The sequence below is a fragment of the Etheostoma spectabile genome, chromosome 15 (assembly GCF_008692095.1).
Source record: "Etheostoma spectabile isolate EspeVRDwgs_2016 chromosome 15, UIUC_Espe_1.0, whole genome shotgun sequence".
NCBI lineage: Eukaryota > Metazoa > Chordata > Actinopteri > Perciformes > Percidae > Etheostoma > Etheostoma spectabile.
In genome coordinates this window covers 30,135,760-30,158,842 of record NC_045747.1, presented here as the reverse complement: position 1 = coordinate 30,158,842, position 23,083 = coordinate 30,135,760, and the positions used below count along the sequence as shown (strand labels likewise).

Here is a 23,083-nt window from a genome sequence, read left to right as displayed (position 1 = left end):
TGAGTTTCTTTTTAACCAAATTACCATAAAAAATGGATTGGATTCCATACAACGCTCTTTGTGAATACAACTGATCACTTTCATACCTCTGATCTTAACTATTAGTCAAAATAGTTCATAATATCTGCTCTTTTTAACTCAAATATTAGGTATAATTCTATTAAATGAGGGTTACTGACCATGATTCCAAAAAGTAGTGTAAAACTACTGGTAGTAAGGTAGTGTTGGTGAAAACTTTAAAAAAAAAAAAAGTCTGAAAAAGAGACAAAAATGACAATTTTTTGTCAGTTTGTGACCCAGGAGGACAACACAAGGGTTAAGACTGGAGCCCCACAAAATAGTATACCCTGAATTTGATATATGTGTATATATAAATAAATATATATACATATACATATATACACACACACTGTACAACTGGTTTATTTTTATAAACATTTTAGCATACTATTTAAGCAGTTGCACATTTTGTTTTCCCATCCATATTCAAATATTTGTTCTTAAATTTAATCCTATTATCATTATTATTATTACTGTTATTATTTCATGTCTATTGTACATATGTATATTGTATCCTAGTATTCCGTTTATATTTATATTCTGTGCTGTGTGACTGATGTATGTTTGCTGCTGTAACACCATCATTTCCCATTTTTTTGGGCTCAATAAATAAATAAATATCTATCTATCTATATTTATACAGTATATCACACCCATCAGTCAAAAAACTAAATAAAAACAGTAGCACACAACAGTTTAGATTTGTGTAATACAGTAGGCTATTCAATACTTGGTAAAAAGGGTGATTTGTAGTAGTAGTAGTAGTAGTACTGCTAACATGTATTCAGTAGCATGTAAAACAAAGCACCGTCCTGTAGAGGGCGCTAATGAACTACACTTTGAAACCGAGCGCCTATTAACCTATAGAAAAGAAGCAGGCGGTTCAAAGTTGAAGTTGTTGTCCATAGACAGTAAGAAGACGGTTGTTATTGGTTCCGGTGTATCTGGGGGTCACACAGAGGGGTAAAGAAAAGACTTAAAATGCTGTTGCAAGTGAGTATAACCAGCCGCTTTAGGGTTAGGGTTGGTCCGGTCAGCGAGGCTCATACTGGGCATTAGTTTAAAATGAACCCGGCGGATACTGCTGTTATTACAGCGTGTCAGCTAGCTAATTAGCTAACGTTAGAAGCTCGTGGAGCGTTACGTTAAGGTTACTTGGCATCATCACCGCTGTCAGGTGCACACTGTCCCGGTTCTAAAACTCAACGTGTAACGTTAGAGTTGTCCAAAAACACATTACACTTAACTTAACAGTGTTTAATAGACGTATTCAATGGGCAGTTCCAAACAAAATCCGCGTATTTTCCACAACAGTTTAGCATGTTGCTGCGTCTAGTTGTGTAACTTCGTGGCTCCTGCATAGTGTGTGTCACCTTAAAATGCGTCCGTGATGTCAGGTTACATCATGTAGGCATGAACTGCCTACAGTTGAACAAAACAGAAAAGGCTAAAATGCTACTACATTTAGTACTAGTTTGTCATTTGATCAGTTAAGCAAATCGGATAAGGAAAGTATTATTTTATAAGATGGTATACACTTAAAACTTCTCATCCCATAAGATAACATAAGCTTGATTGATTGTTACACTGTCAATAGATAACTGAGGAAGGCTGTTAAGTTATGAACACAATTTTTGATTGAGTAATTGTGTTAATTTGGATCAAAGAAGAACTTCAAGAAATGACTTGTGTCCAAATAAATACAGATTAATGCTTAGTTAAGATCCTATTAAATGTAATTTCTTTCTTTTCCCTGAAAAAAGAAACAAAAATACACACTGTTATATCTAAGTTATAAGTGTTTCTATGTATCCCTTTGTCTTGCTTTTTTAAATGTGTGTAGCAATTGTTGAACACGTGTGTAGAAACCGTTGTGTGTGTGTGTCTTTCAGAGAGTGTTGCACATCGGAGGCTTGACGCTGAAACACAGCCGGTCCATCCACCACAGTCCTGTATGGAGGAGTCCTCTTATACCCATGGTTGTGGAGCAGACGGTGAGTAAGATGACTTTAAGTGCTGAGCTGTGTTCATGCTACACTATGCACGACTTCTCTATACAGACACATGCCCCTGGACCATCCTCACATTAAAGGGTAACTTCAGGCTTTTTTTTCCTTCAACCTGGACCCTATTTTCCTGTTTTTGTGCCTAAGTGACAGATGGAAAACAACCTTTGACCTGTATTGAACAAGATTGCTGCAGTCGGCAGTAGCAAAACAAGCTACAATGTAAGTTATGTGGCAGTTATGCAACTTCCAGTTACATGCACAAAAGTGCTTGTTTTGCCACTGACAGGCTCAGATTAACATTTAAAGTGTCTGACAGCATTATGGAAAGGATTTCTAAGGAGGTCAACCTTTCTGTTGAAGAGTAGGAGTAAGATCCTTTTTGAAAACAACGTGAGACAGTGCGTTCGCAAAAGCCACCAGACTCCATGTAAATAAACATTCATTTTAGCATCGGAAGATACTCTTCATTCAAAGTAGACAGAAACAAAATAAAACTATGAAAAGACGTTTTGGGTTGTTTTCTCACTTTTCCAATCATCTCAACTCTAGTTTTGGTTGAATTAAACACACAGTTCACCGATTTACATGTGAAAATATGTTGGCTCTATACATGGTAAAAGTACTGTTTTTTTAAATGGAGTCTGGGTTTAGCGCGTTAGTGAATTCAGAGCTGTTTCTGGTTAAACAGAAAGGTCTTAAAGAGGTTTTAAAGGTCTCTCTCTGTAGGGATCCTTTCAATAATGTTGTCAGAGACTTAAAATGTTTTTAATAATAATACAATAATAATCAGCGCCTGTTAGACTTAGACTTAGCTTTGTTAACGGCAAAAACAGCCCTTTTAGTGGACCAAATTGGCGATGCACGTTTGATCCATAGGGTTATATCACAGCCCGGTCTGGTGGGAAATTACCACACAAGACGAGCCCATCCACAATTTCTTCAGTCGGGAAACTGAGAAACACTCTGGCACTGTCCCACAAAACAATGCACGAAAGACATGGAGGAGCGTCTCACAGCTAGGAAAAGAGCGTGACGTGTGGTACTGTTGATAACACACACAAGGAATTGTAGGTAATGACAACAACGCTGTCGGCGCGTCCACATAATACAAGCCTACGCCCCCACCCTTCTCCACGCAGTTGCTAGTAGCCAAGGAGGACACGCAGGATCAAAAACACATGGATTTGTCAGAAGAGGTCATTTTCGAGTTTCTGCTCAGGAAAGTCACCAGACGCCACAATCTTCAACATAGTCATACTGAGAAATACAGAGAGAGAGTTGTTGGCAATGGCTTGAATAATCTAATATATCAAAAAGTCACGCACTGTGCCTACAAATTTTTTCATATCTGGCAACCGGTTCTCGACCAAATTAGGAAGGTGGATCCATCTCTAATCTCAAATTCAGAGGAGTAATATACTGTACGTACTTGTGCTACCCTTTTTAAAACATGTTAATGATTGTTGTTTTTGTTTTTCTCAAATTAATATTTGTATTGGTGCAACAGGTGGGGATTGTTCCTGGGTGGGTTGGTTAACATAAAAAGAAAACGTATTGTAAAGTGTATCTTATATTTGATAAAATGTTCAATAAAAACACTTTGAACAAAAAAAGAAGTCACGCACTAATTTTTTGCAGAAATGAACAATGCACGAAAGACATGGAGGAGCCATGTGAGAGGAGACAGTTTCTTGGAGCCGATATAGAATTGTTTTATTGGTGTTCTATTAGTTAAAATAAATTCTGCCTTGTTATTGTTTTCCAGGGGAGAGGAGAAAGAGCATATGACATCTATTCCCGCCTCCTGAGAGAGAGAATCATTTGTGTAATGGGTCCTGTAAGTGTCTGCCTCATTGGAAACAAGAGTGAACTTAATTTTTTTTTTTTATTTTCGCCCAAAAGGGATTTTATATTCTGTCTCTTTCTGCCTTTTTCAACCAGATCGATGACACTGTGGCTAGCCTGGTTATCGCCCAGCTGCTCTTCCTCCAGTCAGAAAGCAACAACAAACCCATCCACATGTACATCAACAGTCCTGGTGAGAAACCCTGCATGGCAGAACTGTACAAATCCAAATAGAAGAAGGTTGGAAAACCAAAAAAAGACTACCTTAAATCGTAATGATCGTTTTCCATTTCAGTTGTCCTGTGTATGCGGTTTTCCTTTTTCCATTACACATTGAACATTTCAACTTCAGCTTTTACATTTTTCAGTTACCAATAACATGTTCTAGACAGCTACATAATAAATGTAGAAGGAGGCTTGATTTTGTTTTTGAAAATTAACACAAAGCCAGGCCTAATTGTCGTTTCATAATATCACAAAATCCTTTTTCAGTTTGCTTTTTAGCATTTCTTTATAGCCTCGTTATGTTGAGTGTAGTCTCGTTTTGCCAGACCATCCTCCACCGCAATACAAAGTAAAATGTGCTCAGGTTTATTGGCATTTCTTTAAACCAATCACAATCATCTTGGGCGGTGCTAAACTCCGCATGGAGCCGCTGTAAAATAGCCTCAGGAAGGAAGTTGTTTTGGTGGAACGTGTACGTTCAAAATAAGTTTTAGTCCGGCAACAGAAAACTCCAAATGGACAGATAGTCTAGCTAGCTGTCTGGATTTACCCTGCAGAGTTCTGAGGACCAGGTAACCATAGTCCTCAGATTGGACAGATAGTCTAGCTAGCTGTCTGGATTTACCCTGCAGAGATCTGAGGACCAGGTAACCATAGTCCTCAGAAATCAGCCGCAGTTTAAAAAACACAAAGAATTTGCAACTTAACTGCCCACCGGGCAAAATTTCCATTGGCAGCGGAGCAATAAAGAGCCGAAGTCCCGCCCCTTCCGTTTGCTTCCATGGGACCCATGTACGATGGTCAATGGCGACAGACAAACTATTTTCTGGTCCCGATCAAAATAAAACACATTGAGTAGTACAACATAATACGTCTCCGCACCAGTTTCTCTTTTTAATTTCCGAGTAAGAAATATCTGGCCTTGGGCGACCTCTGGCTCGCCCAGTAAGAGCGTGCGCCCCATGTAGGCTGAGGCCTTTGCTGCGGCCCAGGTTTGAGTCCGATCCGCGTCCCTTTGCTGCGTGTCATCCCCCATCTCTCTCCCACCTTTACTGTCTATCCAGTGTCACTCTGAAAAAAGCCCCACAAAAAAATCAATTAATAAAAATAACATCTGGCCTTATGATGCGCCTGTTAAAACCAGTACATTGATGCCCGGTCTTTCCCTTCCCTGTCCCCCAGGCGGTGTGGTGACAGCGGGCCTGGCCATTTACGACACCATGCAGTACATCCTCAATCCCATCTCCACCTGGTGTGTCGGCCAGGCAGCGAGTATGGGCAGCTTGCTCCTGGCAGCCGGAACGCCGGGCATGAGGCATTCACTGCCCAACGCCCGCATCATGGTCCACCAGCCTTCAGGAGGCACCAGGGTAAGGGGGTCGCCCCACGTCCTTTTAATACTGTTTTGAAATCAAGCATGAGGGAGGGAGGTGGGGATGGGATTCCAGAGTCAACGTTGCCAAGCCTGTAAAGTTAACCATTACTCTAAAACTGGGGAATACTAGTCTCGCTTTGCCAGACCTTCCTCCGCAGCGCTGCAAAGGAGGGTCTGGTTAGTCCACACAGAACGCCAGCACAAAAAGAGGAAGGTGACGGAGATCTGGTGGAATTTCCTTCGGCACCGGAGCAATTCCGGAAGTGGACCGTCGTGGAAATAGACTTGGGGAATAATAAACATGTAAAGGCAATCTTCAATTAAACAATAAATCAATAAAACACTGAACAATTCACTGTGATTAGCGCAATCATCCTCTACTACTGTGCAATATTTATTCTCAAATGCAAATGCAATATCCCAACAAACTGTATAGATTAATTAATATTTAATTATACACCTGGCTTATAGTAGTACTCATACTCCAGTTACAGTATTCATAATTTCTGCACTTGTTTGTATAGTATTTAAGTATTTTTAGTCTTTTAGTATAATCTTTTTCTATCTTAGTCGGTGTGCTTTTCTTTGCCCTTAACTCTTTTTACTTGACTCATTTTGACAAATGGCAAATACAAATCTTGAAATCATTTTTTTTTAAATGAAACCGGTAACATTAACCCGTGTCTGTGTCTGTGATTCCAGGGCCAGGCCACAGACATCGCCATCCAGGCGGAGGAGATCCTGAAGCTGAAGAAACAGATCAACGTCATCTACGCCAAACACACGGGCCAGCCGCTGGAAACCATCGGTAGGTCCCAGCTCTGTGGGCTCGCTCTCGCCCGACGCAGGTGTCTTCGCTAGTGGAAGACCCACGCCGCTGTCAGTTTCCCGTCCAGCGCCCACGCCGTTCAAATAGCAACCCGCGCCCATGGGGCTGCTGGTTTTACAGGGAGGTGTGTTCAGGTGCATTCTGGGCCTGCTGGTCTTACAAGGTGGTGTGTTCAGGGGCATTCTGGGCGTATTGCTATCTTGAGGCAGCGGCAAGTGATTGACCAACAAAAACCTCTAAAGTCAGTAACGCAGCATTTCCTTGTTATTGTAACCAAGGCTCGTGCACAACTATGCTTGTTGCACGCACGCACGCACCCACACACCCAATAGAAAAAATCCATGCAATGTGCCAAGGTGCAAACGCACCTGGCTTTTAAAGGGAATGGGAGATGACACTCTGGTTGATTGCCTCTAACACCCAGAACACACCTATGAATTAATTAAGACATAAAGTACAGCCCTTTTGAACCATGCGCCTGGTGCACGGACCATTTTTTCTGCTTTTCATCTAGCACAAGTGGATTCCTAAAGACCCTAAACGCACCTGCACCAGCTTGTTAAACTAAAACGTTAAACTTCAATTTAATGGAAAGGCAAGGGCTTTTAAAGAGATAAGATTAGCAATACACAGAAAACAATACACTTATTATTACTACTACTACACTACAGGAAATAATTCCTACCACATGCCATAAAACTTTTTTAAAGATTATTTTCTGGGCATTTTAGGCCTTTTTAGTTCTATAAAACAGCTTAGACATGAAAAGGGGGGGGGGGGAGATGACATACAGCAAAGGGCCGCAGATCAGAGTCAAACCCGCGGTTTTGAGGAGTTGACCTCTAGATATGGGCGTGCACTCTACCAGGTGAGCTAACCACGCGATAAGACTTACACACCTCACAATACTACACAATGGTGCAACTTGCACAAACATAGTTTTACTTAAATCTTTATAAATACTATTTAAGTAGTAGTATTCACCACTATATGTATTTGCACATTCTTGCCTACCCAACCTGTGTTATGTAACCAACAAAGATTGAAACTTCAGACAATGTCTGCTCCTTTTTTTTGGCAGGAGTGAAGAGGAGTCGTACTCAACATTTGCTGTGTTCAAGCGCAATATTAATTTGACGTTATCCCACCCCCCGCTCCTCATTCATGTCTTATGTCAGGGATCTACAACCTTGTTTAAGCCAAGGACCCCCTAACTGAAAGAACCATGAGCAGGGACCCCCTATATTCAAAACAATTCTACTGGATTTGTAATGAGCTCCTAGGCCTAAAAATTCTTGAAAAACCTGTTGAGTGAAAGTGAACGGTGCCCTGTTCTCCTTTCTGTCCTTCCTTTTAGAGGGTGTGATGGAGAGGGATCGCTACATGGGCCCCATGGAGGCGCAGGACTTCGGTATCATCGACAAGGTCCTGATCCACCCGCCCCAGGCCGGCCAGGATGAGCCGGAGCTGGTGCAGAAAGAGCCGGCGGCAGCAGCAGCAGCAGCCAGCCCCCACCCACAGCCAGAGTCTGCAGCCCCTGGGCAGACCCTCCCCGGGACAAACCCCCCCTCCTCACACAAACCTGAGCCATGAAGGCGCAGACAGAGCGCTGGTGGTTTGATACCTGACAGTTTGGGAAGAACAAGGCGGCGCCTCCATGATGTTTTCTTTGTCTCTGTCTCTCTCTCCCCCCCCCCCCCTAACCAACACTCTGCTGTTTCATCATGTACAGTGGTCAGCTGATCATTTACGTTACTGTTAGGATGTAGATTCCCGGTGAAATAAAAGTCAAAGAAGTGATGGCTGAAGTTGGTCATTACTCACATCTGAAGGAAACCGGAGTATTTCAGCTAGGGCTGCACGATGTGAGGAAAATACGGGAGATGCCATAACGTTGTTGAATATCTCTAACAATATTACTCGCGATGAATTACAGACATTAAAATGTACTCAGTTCTGCTATAACACAACACAGTTTGTTCAGTTAAAAACAAACAAAAGGAAATTATTTCCAGCATTTTATCAAACAAATTGAATATAAAAGGTAATGTAACACTAAGGAAAGATTGATTGTGACATTTTAAAGTGTAGTTTTCTAAATATTCTCCAATTTAAAAACACCTTTGTGTCTTGTGATTTGTCAGTCTTGATATTGTGATGAAAAATAATGGATTTATTGTGCAGCCCTAGTTTGAGCTGAGCTGATGTTAGCGCTCCCAGTGAAAGCACAGCTTAATAAGGTAGCTGATCTCATCCAGGTGAGGGGGGGCGCCTGCTGAGACTATGGAGCCATCTTGTCGCAGAGACAGCCACTGAAGAGTGTAGATGACCTGCATTTCAATACTCATATTTGTATTTAATAAAATGTCCACAACTCACAAAACATGGACTGCTTTTCTTGATCCATTTTGTCTCAAATGCATCTTGATCGTCCCATGCACAGTCCCCCTGGTGTCCTATGTAATGATGGAGAAAATTAAAACGCAGGAGATGTGTATCGTGTTAATCACTGTACGTTCAACACACTGATAGGGAGGATGGGACACACACGGACACGTCTGATGTCTACCCCCCCCCCAAAGTATTATTTTCACCCTTTTGAATTTTCACCCTTTCAATAAAAAAAACATTTGCACAAAGTGAGCCGATCCACTTTTCCATGTTGATAAGAGCATTAAAATGATTAAAAATAATGGGACAAAAAGACATGAAGGGACATTTAGAAGAGAGAAAAATTTGCGATTAAACCATCTGACAGCACTACTCTGTATTTTTCGGCTGAATGGTGATACGCATCATATATCTATATATACACAATATATCTCTATATTGTTCAGAAAGTGGGCTAAATGTTCAGTTTTAAGTCAAAGCCACTTTTCACAAGCTCTTCTATTGAAACAGATTGGGATTTCAATAAAATGCTAAGCCACGGTTTCCTTCCCAGATTGAAAATATACAGCTGCAACACATGTAAATTTAAATTATCTGAAATAAATAGCCTAGGATTTATATAAAAAAAAAAAAGAAAAAGAAAAAAATTGTATATCTGAGAATGGACGTATGCTACTCACAGAGTGACAGCTGACTTATTATGAATGGGGTTGATTGGCAGGTCAGCGGAGTTACACACGTCTTGTGCATGAAATGTCTGCATCGTCACTGCGCTGCATTATTATGTACTATGATAAACTGTCTGCAAGCTTATTCTGTACTGTTCGATAATTCCTCTGTCGCGTCGTTATGACACAATCGTTAGCATATTTCTACAAAAACATCTGCTACGAAGCCATAACGTGAGGTTTAAGGTAACGGAGCCTTTTATACATTGTCGTGTTTCTTTAGAAATAAACGACGGACAAATAGAGTCTTTAAACACTTCAGATGTAAAGTTATTCGATGTCAAAGTGGCGCCAAAATGAATGAGAGTCAATGGGATGCTAATGGTGGTTGATAGCTCGTTAACTAAATGGCGCCATAGGAGGTACGCTTTGAAGAGACTGGCTTACCCCCTCCCCCCTTACCCCCTGATTGATTGAGAACTTCCAGAGTCTCTCGTCAGCGTTGTTGCACCTGTAGAGCAGGACAGATAACAGCAAGATTATTAAATTCCCATCAAAACTCTGCCCCCCCCCCTTCAACCTGAGAACCTGTTTGGGTGTTCAGAGGCATAAAAGAAGTTAAAATATTTCTAGTCTCCCCCCCTTACATAGAGTATATGCAGGAAATGAATGACTTAGCGTTGAACTATTATTCTAATACGTCCTGCAGCAGGCAGACATCCTCATTTATTATTGTTAAACAGCAACTTTCAGAGAAATTGTTCAATAAAAGTAGAATTTACATTTTATTTACATAATTTATGAAAAACAGTGTTAAACCACTGACCCCCGCAGACACCAAGTGAAACTAAACCAAATAACCAAAACAATACAAAAGATTTACAATGACAAAAGTTATTCAAAAAACACTGTAACATACTTTTCACCATGTCAAAATCTGAGCGCAAGAGGATAAAAAATAAGCATGCATTCTACATACCTGAGCCAGTTTAATTTGTTTTACCTATATAATAACATGTGTTGTGCCAACCCATATAAATAAAAAAAACTTGTAAAAGCACTGTAGATACAAGCTCCAAATATAATGGTGGCAGACAGATGAGTACAGTGTCAGAGGTCTGCAGATAGAAATGCACAAACCTCCAGTAATATACACAAACCGATTAAAAAAAAAAAGAATGGTTAATCCCAGTTCCAAAGCATTCACATTTATACATCCAGTTTTAAATTACACACACACACACACACACACACACACACACACACACACACACACACACACACACACACACACACACACACACACACACACACACACACACACACACACACACACACACACACACACACACACACACACACACACACACTTACTACAATGACCCAACAATTCCAGTAATTCCAACATTTAGTGGCGTCACATGAGTGAGCAGCTGGACTTGGCCGAGGTGGTCCAGCGCAGCCAGCTCAGCTTCTGCTCGGTGTACGGGGGGTAGCGCAGGCTGTTGAGTCTCTCCAAAGCCCAGCCGCGCAGCATCACGGCCCGCCGGTGGCTGAACGTCTCGAAGCTCCAGCGGCCGTGGTAACTGCCCCAACCGCTGGCCCCTGGAAGGAGTGGGCCAAACCACATCACCGGTCAAAAAACTAAAAAAATACTATACAAATGTATAAGGCATTTTCCAGTCCCTCTTTGTGATAATCAGGCTACACATCTACAGCATCTTTTAAAAAGGCCTCTCTCAAGATGTTCTCTAACTGAACGGAACTTTATTTCATTGCACTGCACAGAATGAAGAGAAAACTACAGTGTAGTCCCGGTTTTTTTAGACCCTTTTTGAGGGGGCTCAAGCCAAAAAGTTCATGTTAGAGTGAGCAAACTTGTCTGTTAGTGACAGAGGACACAAATTACAAGTTCAAATGGCATGAAACAGGTTTAATATCCTGTGTGTCTGTCGCCCATGCGACGCACCTGTAGCCCCATCAAGGAGAGGGTTAACAGAAACGTAGGGTTAGCCAATCAGAGGTGGTTGTGCCAGACCTGTCCCGCCTTTGGCTGAGTTTCTATGTGTCAGAGCGAGAGGAGGAGTGGTGGTAGTCCCCAGAGAAGAAGTTGGTCATTTTATGGCGCGGATTAGAACCCAAATTGAAACGTAAGCAACTACAATTGCTGAATATTAGAACATTGTTCCAATGGGGGAGTACAAAGACACACTGTGCAGCTATGAGGGGTTTTGCACAATTCAGTAAAAACTGCAGTAAATCCTGAGGTAGTGCATCCGTGAATGGGGTTGATATGTGTGTGTGAGGTGGGCTTCAGATTTCACCCAGTGGCGTTATTTGTCGACAGATTGCCACTACAAGGAGGAAAAATAAAAAAACATGCACGCCATGCACACAACATCCAAGTGTGTAACAACTGGCCAGTTTTAAGTTCTTCTAGGGATGCTGGTGAAGCGCGAGAGTGAATGTAGAGTAGCTGGAGTCTGCAGTTTGGGCATAAATGCGCCTACAGACGGAGTTGACGCCTTTCCCCGGCTGCTGAGTGGAATGATTAGCTCCGGAGACTCCAGCCCTACGCTTGGTGTGATCATTCATTTATTACAAATATTACAAGCCCCCGGTGTGTGAAGACCTTTACGCCACCTACACATGATCCACGGCAAAAGCGCGAGGTAGGGCGCAGAGCCAAGAGGCAAAGCGCGGGAAGGTTCTGGAATTGGTTGAGGCCGTGGTTGTGATTTAAGCGGCAACTGATTTTAAACTAATTTCAACTTGGAGTGCAGAGCACAGCAGCAATTCCGACTGGTCCGCAACTCCAGGGGTAGCCCAACAGTGCCCCTAAATTCCAAAAGGGTTTAGAAGTTTGGAATGTTGGAAAGCAGGATCACACCTACCTACACCCCCAAAGGGCAGGGTTGGCAGGGCCATGTGGATGATCCCGTCATTGGAGCAGAATCCTCCACTGCTGGTCTTCTCCAGCACAGTGTTTACCAACTGCAAAGAGGAAGGGTGACCGCATGTGAAATAGAAGACAATCAGAGTTCTTCCTGCATAGAGGAGCAATGTGTGAATAGCAATTTACCAAACAACACAGACTCATTTCCTTTACTTAATGTGGACCGATCGTGCTTACATGCTCCCCTCCCCCACAAGGCTTGTTCTAAGTCAGGAGAAACCCTGGACCACATGTCTACAGCTATGATTGTGGGAGGCTGTAGAGTCGTGAGATCTTACGGAGGATTCTTCAGAGAAGACATAGAGGGCTAGCGGCTTCTCTTTGCGGTTGACAAAGTCGATGGCTTCCTGCAGGGACTCGACGGTGATGATGGGCAGGATGGGGCCAAAGATCTCCTCCTCCATCAGAGCGTCGTCTTCAGCCACGTCCACCACCACTGTGGGAGCTGACAGAAGACATTGCTACATTAATGAAATGGTTAAGTGTTATGATTCCAAATATTTAGGAGAAACAAACATGAGCCGCGTTAGTTATCAATCTATCTGTGGTGTCTTGTAAAAGTCAACTGAACGTCACAAGAGAACACTGTATCTGAGGTTTAAGTTAAAGGGTAACTACCGTTTTTTTCAACCTTTTGGTGTTTAAGTGACTGTTGGGAACAACAATCTTTGATCAGATTAATATTCCTAGTGTCTGAAAGCATTATGGAAAGGATCCCTACAGAGAAATACCTTTAAAACCTCTTTAAGAGCTTTCTGTTTAATCAGAAACATATCTAAAGTCGCCAGCGCTAAACCCACCAGACTCCATTTAAAAAAAACTGTGTACAGAGCCAACATATTTTCACATGTAAATCTGTAAACTAGGTATTTATTTCAACCAAAGTTAGAGTTCAACTGGTTAGAAAAGTGGAAAGACGACCCAAAACAGCTTTTCATAGTTTTTTGTTTTTTTTGCTTTGAATGAAGTGAAGTTGTACAATGTTAAAATTACTGTGTATTTACATGTCTAGTGGCTGTAGCGAATGCAATTTTGCAGATGTTTTTTTGTTGTAAAAAAAGGATCTTACCCTTCAACAGAAATGTCAACCTTGTTAGAAATCCTTTCCATAATGATGTCAATTAGAATGAAATTAGAATGTTAATCTGAGCTTGTCAAATGTTGTTGTTTCCATCAGTCACTTGGGGCCAGGTTGAAAAAAAACTAAAAAACAAACAGGAGTTACAAAAGGTGATTTACTGAGGTTTAATGTAATAGAATTCAGTCTCATTGCAGATTTCTGCAGTTCCCATGTCTGAGGTCAGTGAGGGCAACATTAATATCAGTGCAAACTACTGAATTATTACACTTAAAAAGGTGTCACGTCTGCCCTTTTTTCAATCCAGAAAGAGCGTTATTAAAAACCAAAAACGGAATCAAAACAGTTCTTTATGCCACAGTGTTCCTCTTATGACCAATTTAATAGACTAATACATTTTGTCCACACTTGATGGGCTTGTGGAAACTGGGAAAGCAGGATTTCACACTATATATACACACACGCAGTACAACGGAGACCGGCAGGGGCTTAAGAAAACTCCTTTCCTGTTTTCCTTCAAAGCCTTGAAGTGAGATTACGTTTGAAAAAAGAAACACAATCTTCCTCTTAAAAAGGAGACTCTAATTTATTAAACTCAACTTTGTTCAAAGCAATACACGGTGGCCTGGTGGCTATTATAGTTGCTAATGTCGGCCAACTTAATGTGGATACTGCTATAGAACTGACATTACTGAGTCACTTCTGACTTCTCTATTAGTGCTATACCAACACACTATATATTGTAGCATTTACCATTATCCTGTACCCAACCAACCCATTCTGAGAAATATACAGTATTATGTCGTTCGGCAGTCGGTTTGGAAAAAGATACATTATCCAAACGCTTTTAAAAATGGTCATAGAAATATGCATTGTCACTTGGGCCTATTTGGTGCATCGCTGATGCTCTTTACATTAGTCAAGTCAACTTTATTGTCAATTCTGCAATATGTGCCAGACTTGCAGAGCAATTGAAAATACATTTCTCTCCAACCCAGAGTGCAATAAGGACACGCACAACAAGTAAGAGAAATATATACGGATAAAGATACGAAAGACATTATGTACAAATACGATAAAGCTCAAGCAATATATTCAAAACAGTTATTTATATTGATATGAACAAAGAGAAATGTATCTTTTAAGATAAAACAGATGTTGACAAAGTTATTTTGGGGACGTCATTTGAAAATGGGAAAAATTTATATATATATATATATATATATATATATATATATATATATATATATCGCAGAATATTGCAATATGTTTAAAATCGCAATAATATCATATCGGGAGGGGTCTGGTGATTCCCACCCCCACTAACCCCAATGCGGACGTGGACGACTCTGCACAGACAGTGACAGACCATAATCAGTTATCAGTCTTGCTTCTTGATTTTTTTCTGTTCCTGCTTCTTTTGTTTTTGCCTTTGTTGTCTGCTGTCTCCTAGAAAGTAACTTTTCAGGAAGTGTATTTTTTCGGAGCAGATGCAATAAAAAGGGGAGTTCATGTATATCGGACTGCTTGAATTTGTTAATGAAAACCATGTGTAGAAATGTACAATAATATTCAGAGGCGATGCATCGGGAAATTGAATTGATTCAAAGTGTTGACAGGGTAATCGAATCAATGAAGCAGTGAAAATTCACACCCCTCCTTCACCCACAAAACATTCTTTCTATACGTGTTCTCCAAGTAGCACCAAACACTCGTTTCACTACACTGCACAGCCTAGTAAACTCACCTATGTACTTGTCCTGCTGGTTGCCCTCTCCTCCCACAACAACCTTGCCTTTGGACTTGCCGAGCAGTTCCATCAGTCGCGTCCAGTGTTGGGATGACACGATGCGGGACATGTCAGGACAGGTCTGAGGGTCCTTGGTGTAGAAGTCCTCCAGGGTCTGGCGCATCGCGGGCAGCAGGGCGTCCCGGGTGGCCTGCGAGCACAGCACATAGTCCGGAGCCACACAGCTCTGGCCGGCGTTAAAATACTTTGACCACACCAAGCGCTGAGCGGCGGAGGCCATGTTCACCCGGCCATATATCAAGCACGGACACTTGCCGCCCAGTTCCAACGTCACAGGGGTCAGGTGGTCTGAGGCTGCCCGCAGGATGCTGCGGGCCACAGTCTGAGAACCTGAAAGACGGAGCTGAAGAGTCACATGTCCAAAATGGAAATGATTCATCTTCTCACGAACGTAGTTCCAACATTCAAGGACAATCTGGCAGCAAGTAATGAAGATATCTTGCTATGGACCAAAGTTTTCATCAGGACCCTTAAGTCCCGGAACTGGACAAAAAAATACCTTTGTCTGTAAAGATGTCTATTATTTCAAAATCAGTACGCTACACAGAGTATTTAGAGTTTTAATATTAAATCATATACTGTCTCATAAAGCCAGTTGACTCGATTGGTTGCACATAGCATTTAAATGAAAAGTACATTAAAATACAGATTATTTCTTCAGTGAACACATCCAGTTTAAAGCCAGACTAGTAAACCCTTTCACACCAAAGGCTTGCACAAGGTTGGGTTGCACAAGGTTCGATTACAATGTGCACACGGCCTGGCTAGCTACTGTGTCATTGGTTGGAAATGGTCACAGGTCACTGTGGCCCTGGTCTGGATCAACGACAGTTCATTTACCAGATAGTTTCATCAGAAGTTCTAGATGTCCCTCTCCGTCTGCTTTCTTTGCGTTTACGTTCTTAATTCAAGTTTGAGAGACGTTAACAGAACCTCTGAGCTAACAAGCTAACGTTGCACACTGAAAATAGCAAGTTTTGAAGAAAGAATGGATGATGCAACAAGGAAGGCCTGCTTGGTTCTTTTGAGGAATGATTATAACCATTTACAAAGAATACGTTTACGGCATTTACTATCTAACTGGGCGGTTTTGGGACCGCCCAGTTAGTTGAGTTTAAATAACTCTTGTTACTGTATTGTTTACTTCATTTAATATTGTATGTGGTGTTGAAAATATTTCAACAAAAACAACTTCCTTCCGAGACTATTTTAGTTTACAACTACCAATCACAATTGTCTTGGGCGGTGCCAAGGTCCGGACGGAGCCACAGTGCCGCTGCAAAATAGCCTTGAGAAGGAACTTGGTGGAACGTGTTTGTTCAAAGTAGTTTTAGTCGTGCAACAGAAAACTCAGACTGGACAGACAGTCTAGCTAGCTGTCTGGATTTACCCTGCCGAGATCTGAGGTGCAGGTAACCATAGTCCTCGGAAATCCACTGGAGTTTACAGTGCCAACACAAAGAAAGCAGAAGGTGTTCTGCTAAAGTTATGGTGATTTGTAATGTAATATAAGATAATGGTTGTTGTTTTTTTAACTACATTTTTGCATGTCCCACAAACATTTATAGATAATGAAAATTCAATGTGCCGCGCAGCTGAAATCTGACCATAGATGCAATTATGTTGCACGTTTGCACACCCTAAATATATAATTTCATACACAAACCTACATCTTTTAAAAGCAGAGTGATGCTTTGGATATTGGCATTATGTGTTGCGATATTTTGGTGTAAAGGACATATACTGCATCTACAACGGGAATGCTGCGATATGCAGTTTTTGTTTTTTACCTGTGTAGAAGATGTGGTCAAAGCGATTCTCCAGAAGTGCCTTGGTCTCCTCTGCTGCTCCAGAAATAACCGCATAACATTCCTGCCAATATAAGAGTCCTGTCTCAGTAAAAGTGTCAGATACAGTGTCAAGCTCCAGCTTGTCAACAAGAGCACTGTAATGTCAAAACCATATTGAGGTCATACCTGTAATGTAACTATAAGTGCCATGGCGCACCATGCCAACTGCCATAATTGTTATAAATCATATTTCTGTATCAGTGCCTGTCCCCCAAAACAGGCAGTGGCCGCCCACCAAGAGTCTGGGTCTGTCTGAGGTTTCTGCCTATACAAATTTTCCTCGCCCCTGTCGCACCAAATGCTTGCTCGTGGAAAACTGAAAATGTTGGGTCTTTACAAATAGAGTAGGTCTAGACAGCACTCTATAATTTTTTTAAGTGTCCTGAGATAACTCCTGTTGTGATTTGACAATTAAAATTGAATTGAATTGACAAACAGTTTTACAATTTCACAGAGATTTTACATATCTTGTAGTACATCTTGGTCACAGTTCTTTACTACCAAGTCCCTGACACAGCTCTTCTTTGTTAATGAAGTGTTTTTAGCTGCATTGCCTTAAATCGGGGTTGGCTCACCACCCAACCTTCTTTTGGCATGATAAAAGTGTGGTGTTCAAAAAGAGCAGTGCAACGTGGACATGCATTGAAACTCTCAAATATCAGTATCAGCCTCAATAATCCAGCACTGGTTTGGCTCTGACAACAAAAGAAACTTGACTTCTTCAGCCTGTTTTCATGTAGTCTACACTTTCAGGTCTGTTCTGTGAACAAGTTGTTGCTTATTTGTGTCTAACCTCACTTGGTTCCAACCCTGATGACACTAGAGACAAATGATGTACCAGCTCATGACGGTGGTTCTGAATGGTTCTGTATTGACTGGATTCCAGTGTTCTTGGATAGTTTCTAAGTAGAAACCACATTAACACAAAAGCAATTACGAAATTTTGGACTGTGACTAAATATGTAGATTTAAAAGACACAGGAACAGGAAGACTCAAAAGTTGCATTTACCTGAGACAAATATTTGGGGATGAGCTCTGCCATCAGACTGTCTGTGGCGGCGCTGACCTCTGAAGGCTTGATGACTGCACAGTTTCCTGGTTGGAGACACCATCATCATCATCATCATCATCAGTCAGTCAGAAAAGACAGAAGTGATACCTTGACAAGTTACATTTTCACATCTTTCAAAAAGAAGCTTACAGGCTGTTTTTAGCCCAAATTTAGCCTCCTGGCCCTCTAATCTTGGTTTTTGATAAAGAATGTTTGACTAGTACATGTCTAACTGGAACAGAGTTTAAGGAAGTTCGTCTGGCCGATTCAAAACTTACTTTGGCAGAAGGAACCTGGAAATGAATGACTTCGGTCACTATGGCATCAAGTAAAGACATTTTACTGTTTTGTCGCAACGTCCTAACAATAACAGAATGTTTTGAGAAGTCCTGCCAAGATGCTGACATCTCAGGGTCGAGTGCAGAACAACAACTGTATCAGCTTCACATTCTAGGACTTCGTTGGCTTATCATTTAGAATCTAGTTGGACAGCTTGTGAATACAATGAAAAAAAAATAGTAACCCAACTTGTATCTTTCCATTATATTTTAAAAGATAGTCAGTCCAACCTAGCAGCAAACACGCCACTTAAACTTAAAGCTCTGCCAACAAATATCTTTATATTACAACAGATCACATGACCATAGGCGTGGATTTTGGAAGGGACGGTGGACCACTTTTTTTTGAAAACCTCAAGCTCAATTTAATTTAAAAAAATAAATAAAAAGATCCACAAAACTCTCTATCCCTACAAGGCAGGTAAAAAAGCTTAATGTGGTTTAATGTACCTAAACAATGATCAGTGATTACAAAATGTCTCTCTCACGTTCAAATCAACTACTAATCGTGATAATAATCGTGATCACAATACTGATCAAAGTAATTGTGATTATTATTTTGTCCATAATCGTGCTGCCCTGATGGTCACTGGGAACAAGCAAGTCAGGGTTTTTCCTAACCAGAAACCCTAGATGAACAAGACAGTACAGACTCTTCTCAAAGCCCAAGATGCACACAGGTCTGGGAATACAGCCAGTTACAGCTCAGCTAGAGCCAACCTGAACAGGGCCATTAGGGAGGCTAAACAGGACTATAAAAGGCGAATAGAAGACCACGTCACAGCATGGCAGGGAATAAAGAACATTACAAACTAGAAGGGCAGAAACTCCACGCTCTCAAACACAGATGCCTCGCTAGCAGAGGAACTAAACTGTTTCTTTGCTCGCTTTGAGGTCAAAAGTCCAACATTGGGTGTGCAGTGCAGGAGTGTGATGTGAGGCGGATACTCATTTCAGTGAACCCAAGAAAGGGTGACGGTCCAGACAATTTACCTGGAAAAGTGCTCAAAGAATGTGCTGACCAGCTTACCGCTGTGTTCACCACCATTTTCAATCTGTCCCTTGCCCAAGCCACCAATCCATCCTGCCTGAAGACATCCCGGTCTCAAAAAAGCCCTCACCCAGCAGTCTGAATGACTATAGACTCTCTCCCCCACTCACCCCCGTAGTTCTGAAGTTCTTTAAGAGGCTGGTATTAAAAGCACATTAAATCCAGTCTCCCATCAACCCTGGATCCACACCACTTTGCCTATAGAGTGAATAGGTCGACGGATGATGCCATCACCATAGCCATTCACACAGCACTAAACCACCTAGAGCACAGTGGTACATATGTGAGATGCTCTTTGTAGATTACAGCTCTGCATTTAATACAATCATCCCAGACATCCTCATCAGAAAGCTGTCTGACCTTGGCCTCTCCTCTCCCATCTGCTACTGGATTATGGACGTTTTAACCAACCGGCCCCAAAGTGTGAAGCTTGGCCCCCACAAATCCTCAACGCTCACTCTCAGGACTGGCTCCCCCCAGGGCTGTGTGTTGAGCCCTCTGTTTTACTCATTCCACACCCATGACTGCAACCCCTCTTACCCCAGCAATACCATCATAATGTTCGCCGATGACACCACACTTGTCGGACTCATTTCAGGAGGAGATGAGGGGGCCTACAGAGCAGGTCCACAGACTGGTCACATGGTGTACAGAAAACTTGTCTCAACACTGGGAAAACCAAAGACCTAATCATAGACTTCAGGAAGTGTCGTGCCAACCACCTCCTTCTTTCCTTTAATGGGTACCCTTATGGCGAGGGTTCACATCTTTCAACCTGGTCACCCACTGTTTGCTACATACGTCTAAAAACAAGATGAGGGTTTTTATATGGGGAATGCATATTAATGTTAAAAAACCTCATAAAGTGAAATTTTCATGCCATGGGACCTTTAAGTTTTAAATGCATTAATGCATCAGTAGACATAGCCTATAACATTTGGAAATGGATGTTTACTGTACGATAACATTTACTTAAGATTTGTAATGCAGGACATATACATGTATCTTAATTTTGACCTAACAATATTAATTTTCACTGTAAATGAATATTGGTTCTAAATATCAGTTTAATTAACTGCTTATAAATGTGTATTAACTCTGAAAAAACAGTATCGTAGAACCCTAGTGAGGACCAAAACCAGAGCTAAGATGGAATAGTGGACTTGTATGGAATGATATGTTGCTCTGTGTCTGGTGGATGTGTAACTAGAAAAATTGCAAACAAGTTCCCCTCATCAACTTATACAATGATCAAATGTCAGTTTTTGAGCAATATTATTATCCCAGGGTGTACTGTCCGCCTTATGAATTCATGTCTGGCATTAGCTCTTTTGTTTTTCAACTTGGTCTTCACTTTCTCTGGGAAGCAGGTTTAGTGAAAACTTTAACTGTCATTTGTGTGTTGTTTTTTGTCACAAAAACACATTGAGTCAATCTAGTGCAGTGATTCCCAAAGTGGGGGTCGGGACCCACAAGGGGGTCGCAAGCCAGGGGGGGGGGGGGGGGGGGGGGGGGGGGGGTCACAAGTTAATTTCCAGAAATAAAATCTAAATTAAAAACGATTAGAAATAGCATATGTTAGCCATGATTTTAACACAAGATAAAACTGTTGTGTTATTTTGTGTTTTATTTTATGTTGTCAATATGCTCGTGTTTGGATACGCCTATAGTGCATGCACGGTTGCGCGCAATGTTTATATACGTTTAAATGGGGGGGGGTCGCAAGTCACTTGCACCGGTACTTTGGGGGTCGAGGGCAAAACGTTTTGGGAACCCCTGATCTAGTGTATACTTTGGTGGTGACATGTGCGTGGATGGTACCTGCAGCAATGGCTCCAATCAAAGGTAAGACGAGGAGCTGCAGGGGATAGTTCCACGCCCCAATGATCAACACAACTCCTAATGGTTCCCTCCGCACAGAACAGTCATCAAGCTTTGTGGCCTGGAAATTGAATGAAAGTCTAAATATATACTGCATGTAATGAAATGTGAACATATGGAGTGACAGTAGGAATATGCAGAATGAAAGTTTGAATATGTGGAATGACAGTAGCAATATACCGAATGAAAAGTTTGAATATATGGAATGACAGCTTCCATTTACCCATTTTTTGTATTGCATCAGAAAAGCTAATTCGAAACACGTAAAACGTCCTCATTTACACAATAAAGGTTTTTTCCCTGGCTTTAACTCTTCAAACCAAAACTCGTGGAAGACCTCTCTCCATTTTTCTCACGTAGATGAGGTAAGATGGACAAAAGATTTACAGATTTTTGTTTAACCTACCAGGTTGGTGCCGACATACTCTGGCTGCATCCAGCTTGTGAGGTTAGCAATGGTGTAGTGCAGCTCATTGATCACTATATCAATCTCGGACATAACGGCCTCAAATTTTGGCTGTGGAGCAAGAAGAGTGAGAAAGGGAGGTTAGAGCTTAATGAACTGTAGCAGACACAAAAACAAAAGATAACTGTGGATAAGATTAGTGACTTTAAAAACACCCTGCATGTGTGCCAAAAACACACAAATCAAATAATCAGTTGGAAAAGGTAGTTCATATATGTACAAAATGTGTGGTGTGTGTGAGAACTTATCCCAAAAAAATATAATTGGAGAAAGATATTTAATTCTTAAGCAGTCCATCGATTTCTGTTATGAAAGGAGTCGAATAAATTAAATAAGTAGAATATACTTTGCAGAAAATGTTAAGTAACTATTACTTTCAGGCAGTTTTGTTGGGCACGTCATAAAATTTTGAATTTCACCATCATCAGAACAGATCATACGGCCCACGGGGTCAGAACCGGCCCGTCAAAGGGTCCAATCTGGTAAATAATTACAATTCCAGATTTACCACAAACTGTAGAGAATGTCTTATTTCTTGTTCCAGAAATGTACGACTTTAATCTTAGAGATTCTGAATTAGTTTTTTGGAATATTATCCCTCTCTCCCAGGTCCGTTACATAATTTTTTTCCCAACAACGGCCTTGGAATGCTCTCGTAGAAGAAGCAACTTAGTTTGCCGACATCACGCAACAAGAAACTTTGTGGCAGAGAAACTTCTGATCGTTCTGGGTGGAAGTAGGGAGTTGGGTTGGGGAGCGGTGGGTCGCAGGTTCAAGTCCCCGTACAGACCCAAATACGGAGTGTTGACTGGTAGCAGGAGAGATGCCAGTTCACCTCCTGTACACTGCCAAGGTGCTCTTGAGCAAGGCACCATACCCCCCAACTGCACTGGCAACCCACTCACACCGATTAGTGCATGTGTGTGTATTTCAGTATATTTCCTGTGTGTAGTGATTACTAACAAACAGAGTGTAAATTGTAATTTCTCCACTGGGGATCAATAAACAGTATAAAATACATTAAATTAAATTCACTGGTCTGGCCCACTTGAGATCAAATTAGGTAGTTTGACACCCCTAGGCTAGACACAACTGCTTAGTCAGTGTCATGCTGCGAGGCCTTTGGGTTTGTGTTTGAAATAGTGAAGTAGTGTGTGCGAGTCTGACACGTGAGCACTGTCTCGTACCTTTGCGAGGTC

General features: G+C 41.5%; 2 protein-coding genes across 2 annotated transcripts in view; one reads left to right on the top strand and one right to left on the bottom strand.

Moving 5' to 3' along the window:
- The first annotated feature begins 979 nt into the window (after nucleotides 1-979).
- clpp (caseinolytic mitochondrial matrix peptidase proteolytic subunit) lies at nucleotides 980-8,722 on the top strand. The gene is made up of 7 exons (XM_032538133.1): nucleotides 980-1,053; nucleotides 1,953-2,054; nucleotides 3,835-3,906; nucleotides 4,011-4,107; nucleotides 5,322-5,509; nucleotides 6,217-6,322; nucleotides 7,701-8,722. The coding sequence occupies exons 1-7, from the start codon at nucleotides 1,042-1,044 to the stop codon at nucleotides 7,934-7,936; spliced, it is 813 nt and encodes a 270-aa protein (XP_032394024.1). The 5' UTR covers nucleotides 980-1,041; the 3' UTR covers nucleotides 7,937-8,722.
- A 1,452-nt stretch (nucleotides 8,723-10,174) lies between these two features.
- The window catches only part of aldh3b1 (aldehyde dehydrogenase 3 family, member B1), an 18,089-nt gene continuing 5,180 nt past the window's right edge, over nucleotides 10,175-23,083 (bottom strand). The window contains exons 2-11 of the mRNA XM_032538124.1: nucleotides 23,072-23,083; nucleotides 21,825-21,935; nucleotides 21,359-21,479; nucleotides 18,107-18,192; nucleotides 17,037-17,118; nucleotides 15,184-15,576; nucleotides 12,637-12,803; nucleotides 12,297-12,396; nucleotides 10,820-11,007; nucleotides 10,175-10,775 (exon numbers count right to left, since the gene is read on the bottom strand). The exon at nucleotides 23,072-23,083 is cut by the window's right edge and continues 158 nt beyond it. Coding sequence (XP_032394015.1) covers nucleotides 10,820-11,007; nucleotides 12,297-12,396; nucleotides 12,637-12,803; nucleotides 15,184-15,576; nucleotides 17,037-17,118; nucleotides 18,107-18,192; nucleotides 21,359-21,479; nucleotides 21,825-21,935; nucleotides 23,072-23,083 — 1,260 coding nt within the window. The 3' untranslated portion in view covers nucleotides 10,175-10,775. The remainder of the gene's footprint in view (nucleotides 10,776-10,819; nucleotides 11,008-12,296; nucleotides 12,397-12,636; nucleotides 12,804-15,183; nucleotides 15,577-17,036; nucleotides 17,119-18,106; nucleotides 18,193-21,358; nucleotides 21,480-21,824; nucleotides 21,936-23,071) is intronic.

Bases quoted from the DNA above. Each gene is read 5' to 3' on its own strand.
- clpp (XM_032538133.1), top strand. The intron at 4,108-5,321 runs GTGAGAAACCCT...CCTGTCCCCCAG, and splicing joins CATGTACATCAACAGTCCTG to GCGGTGTGGTGACAGCGGGC. The intron at 5,510-6,216 runs GTAAGGGGGTCG...CTGTGATTCCAG, and splicing joins AGCCTTCAGGAGGCACCAGG to GGCCAGGCCACAGACATCGC.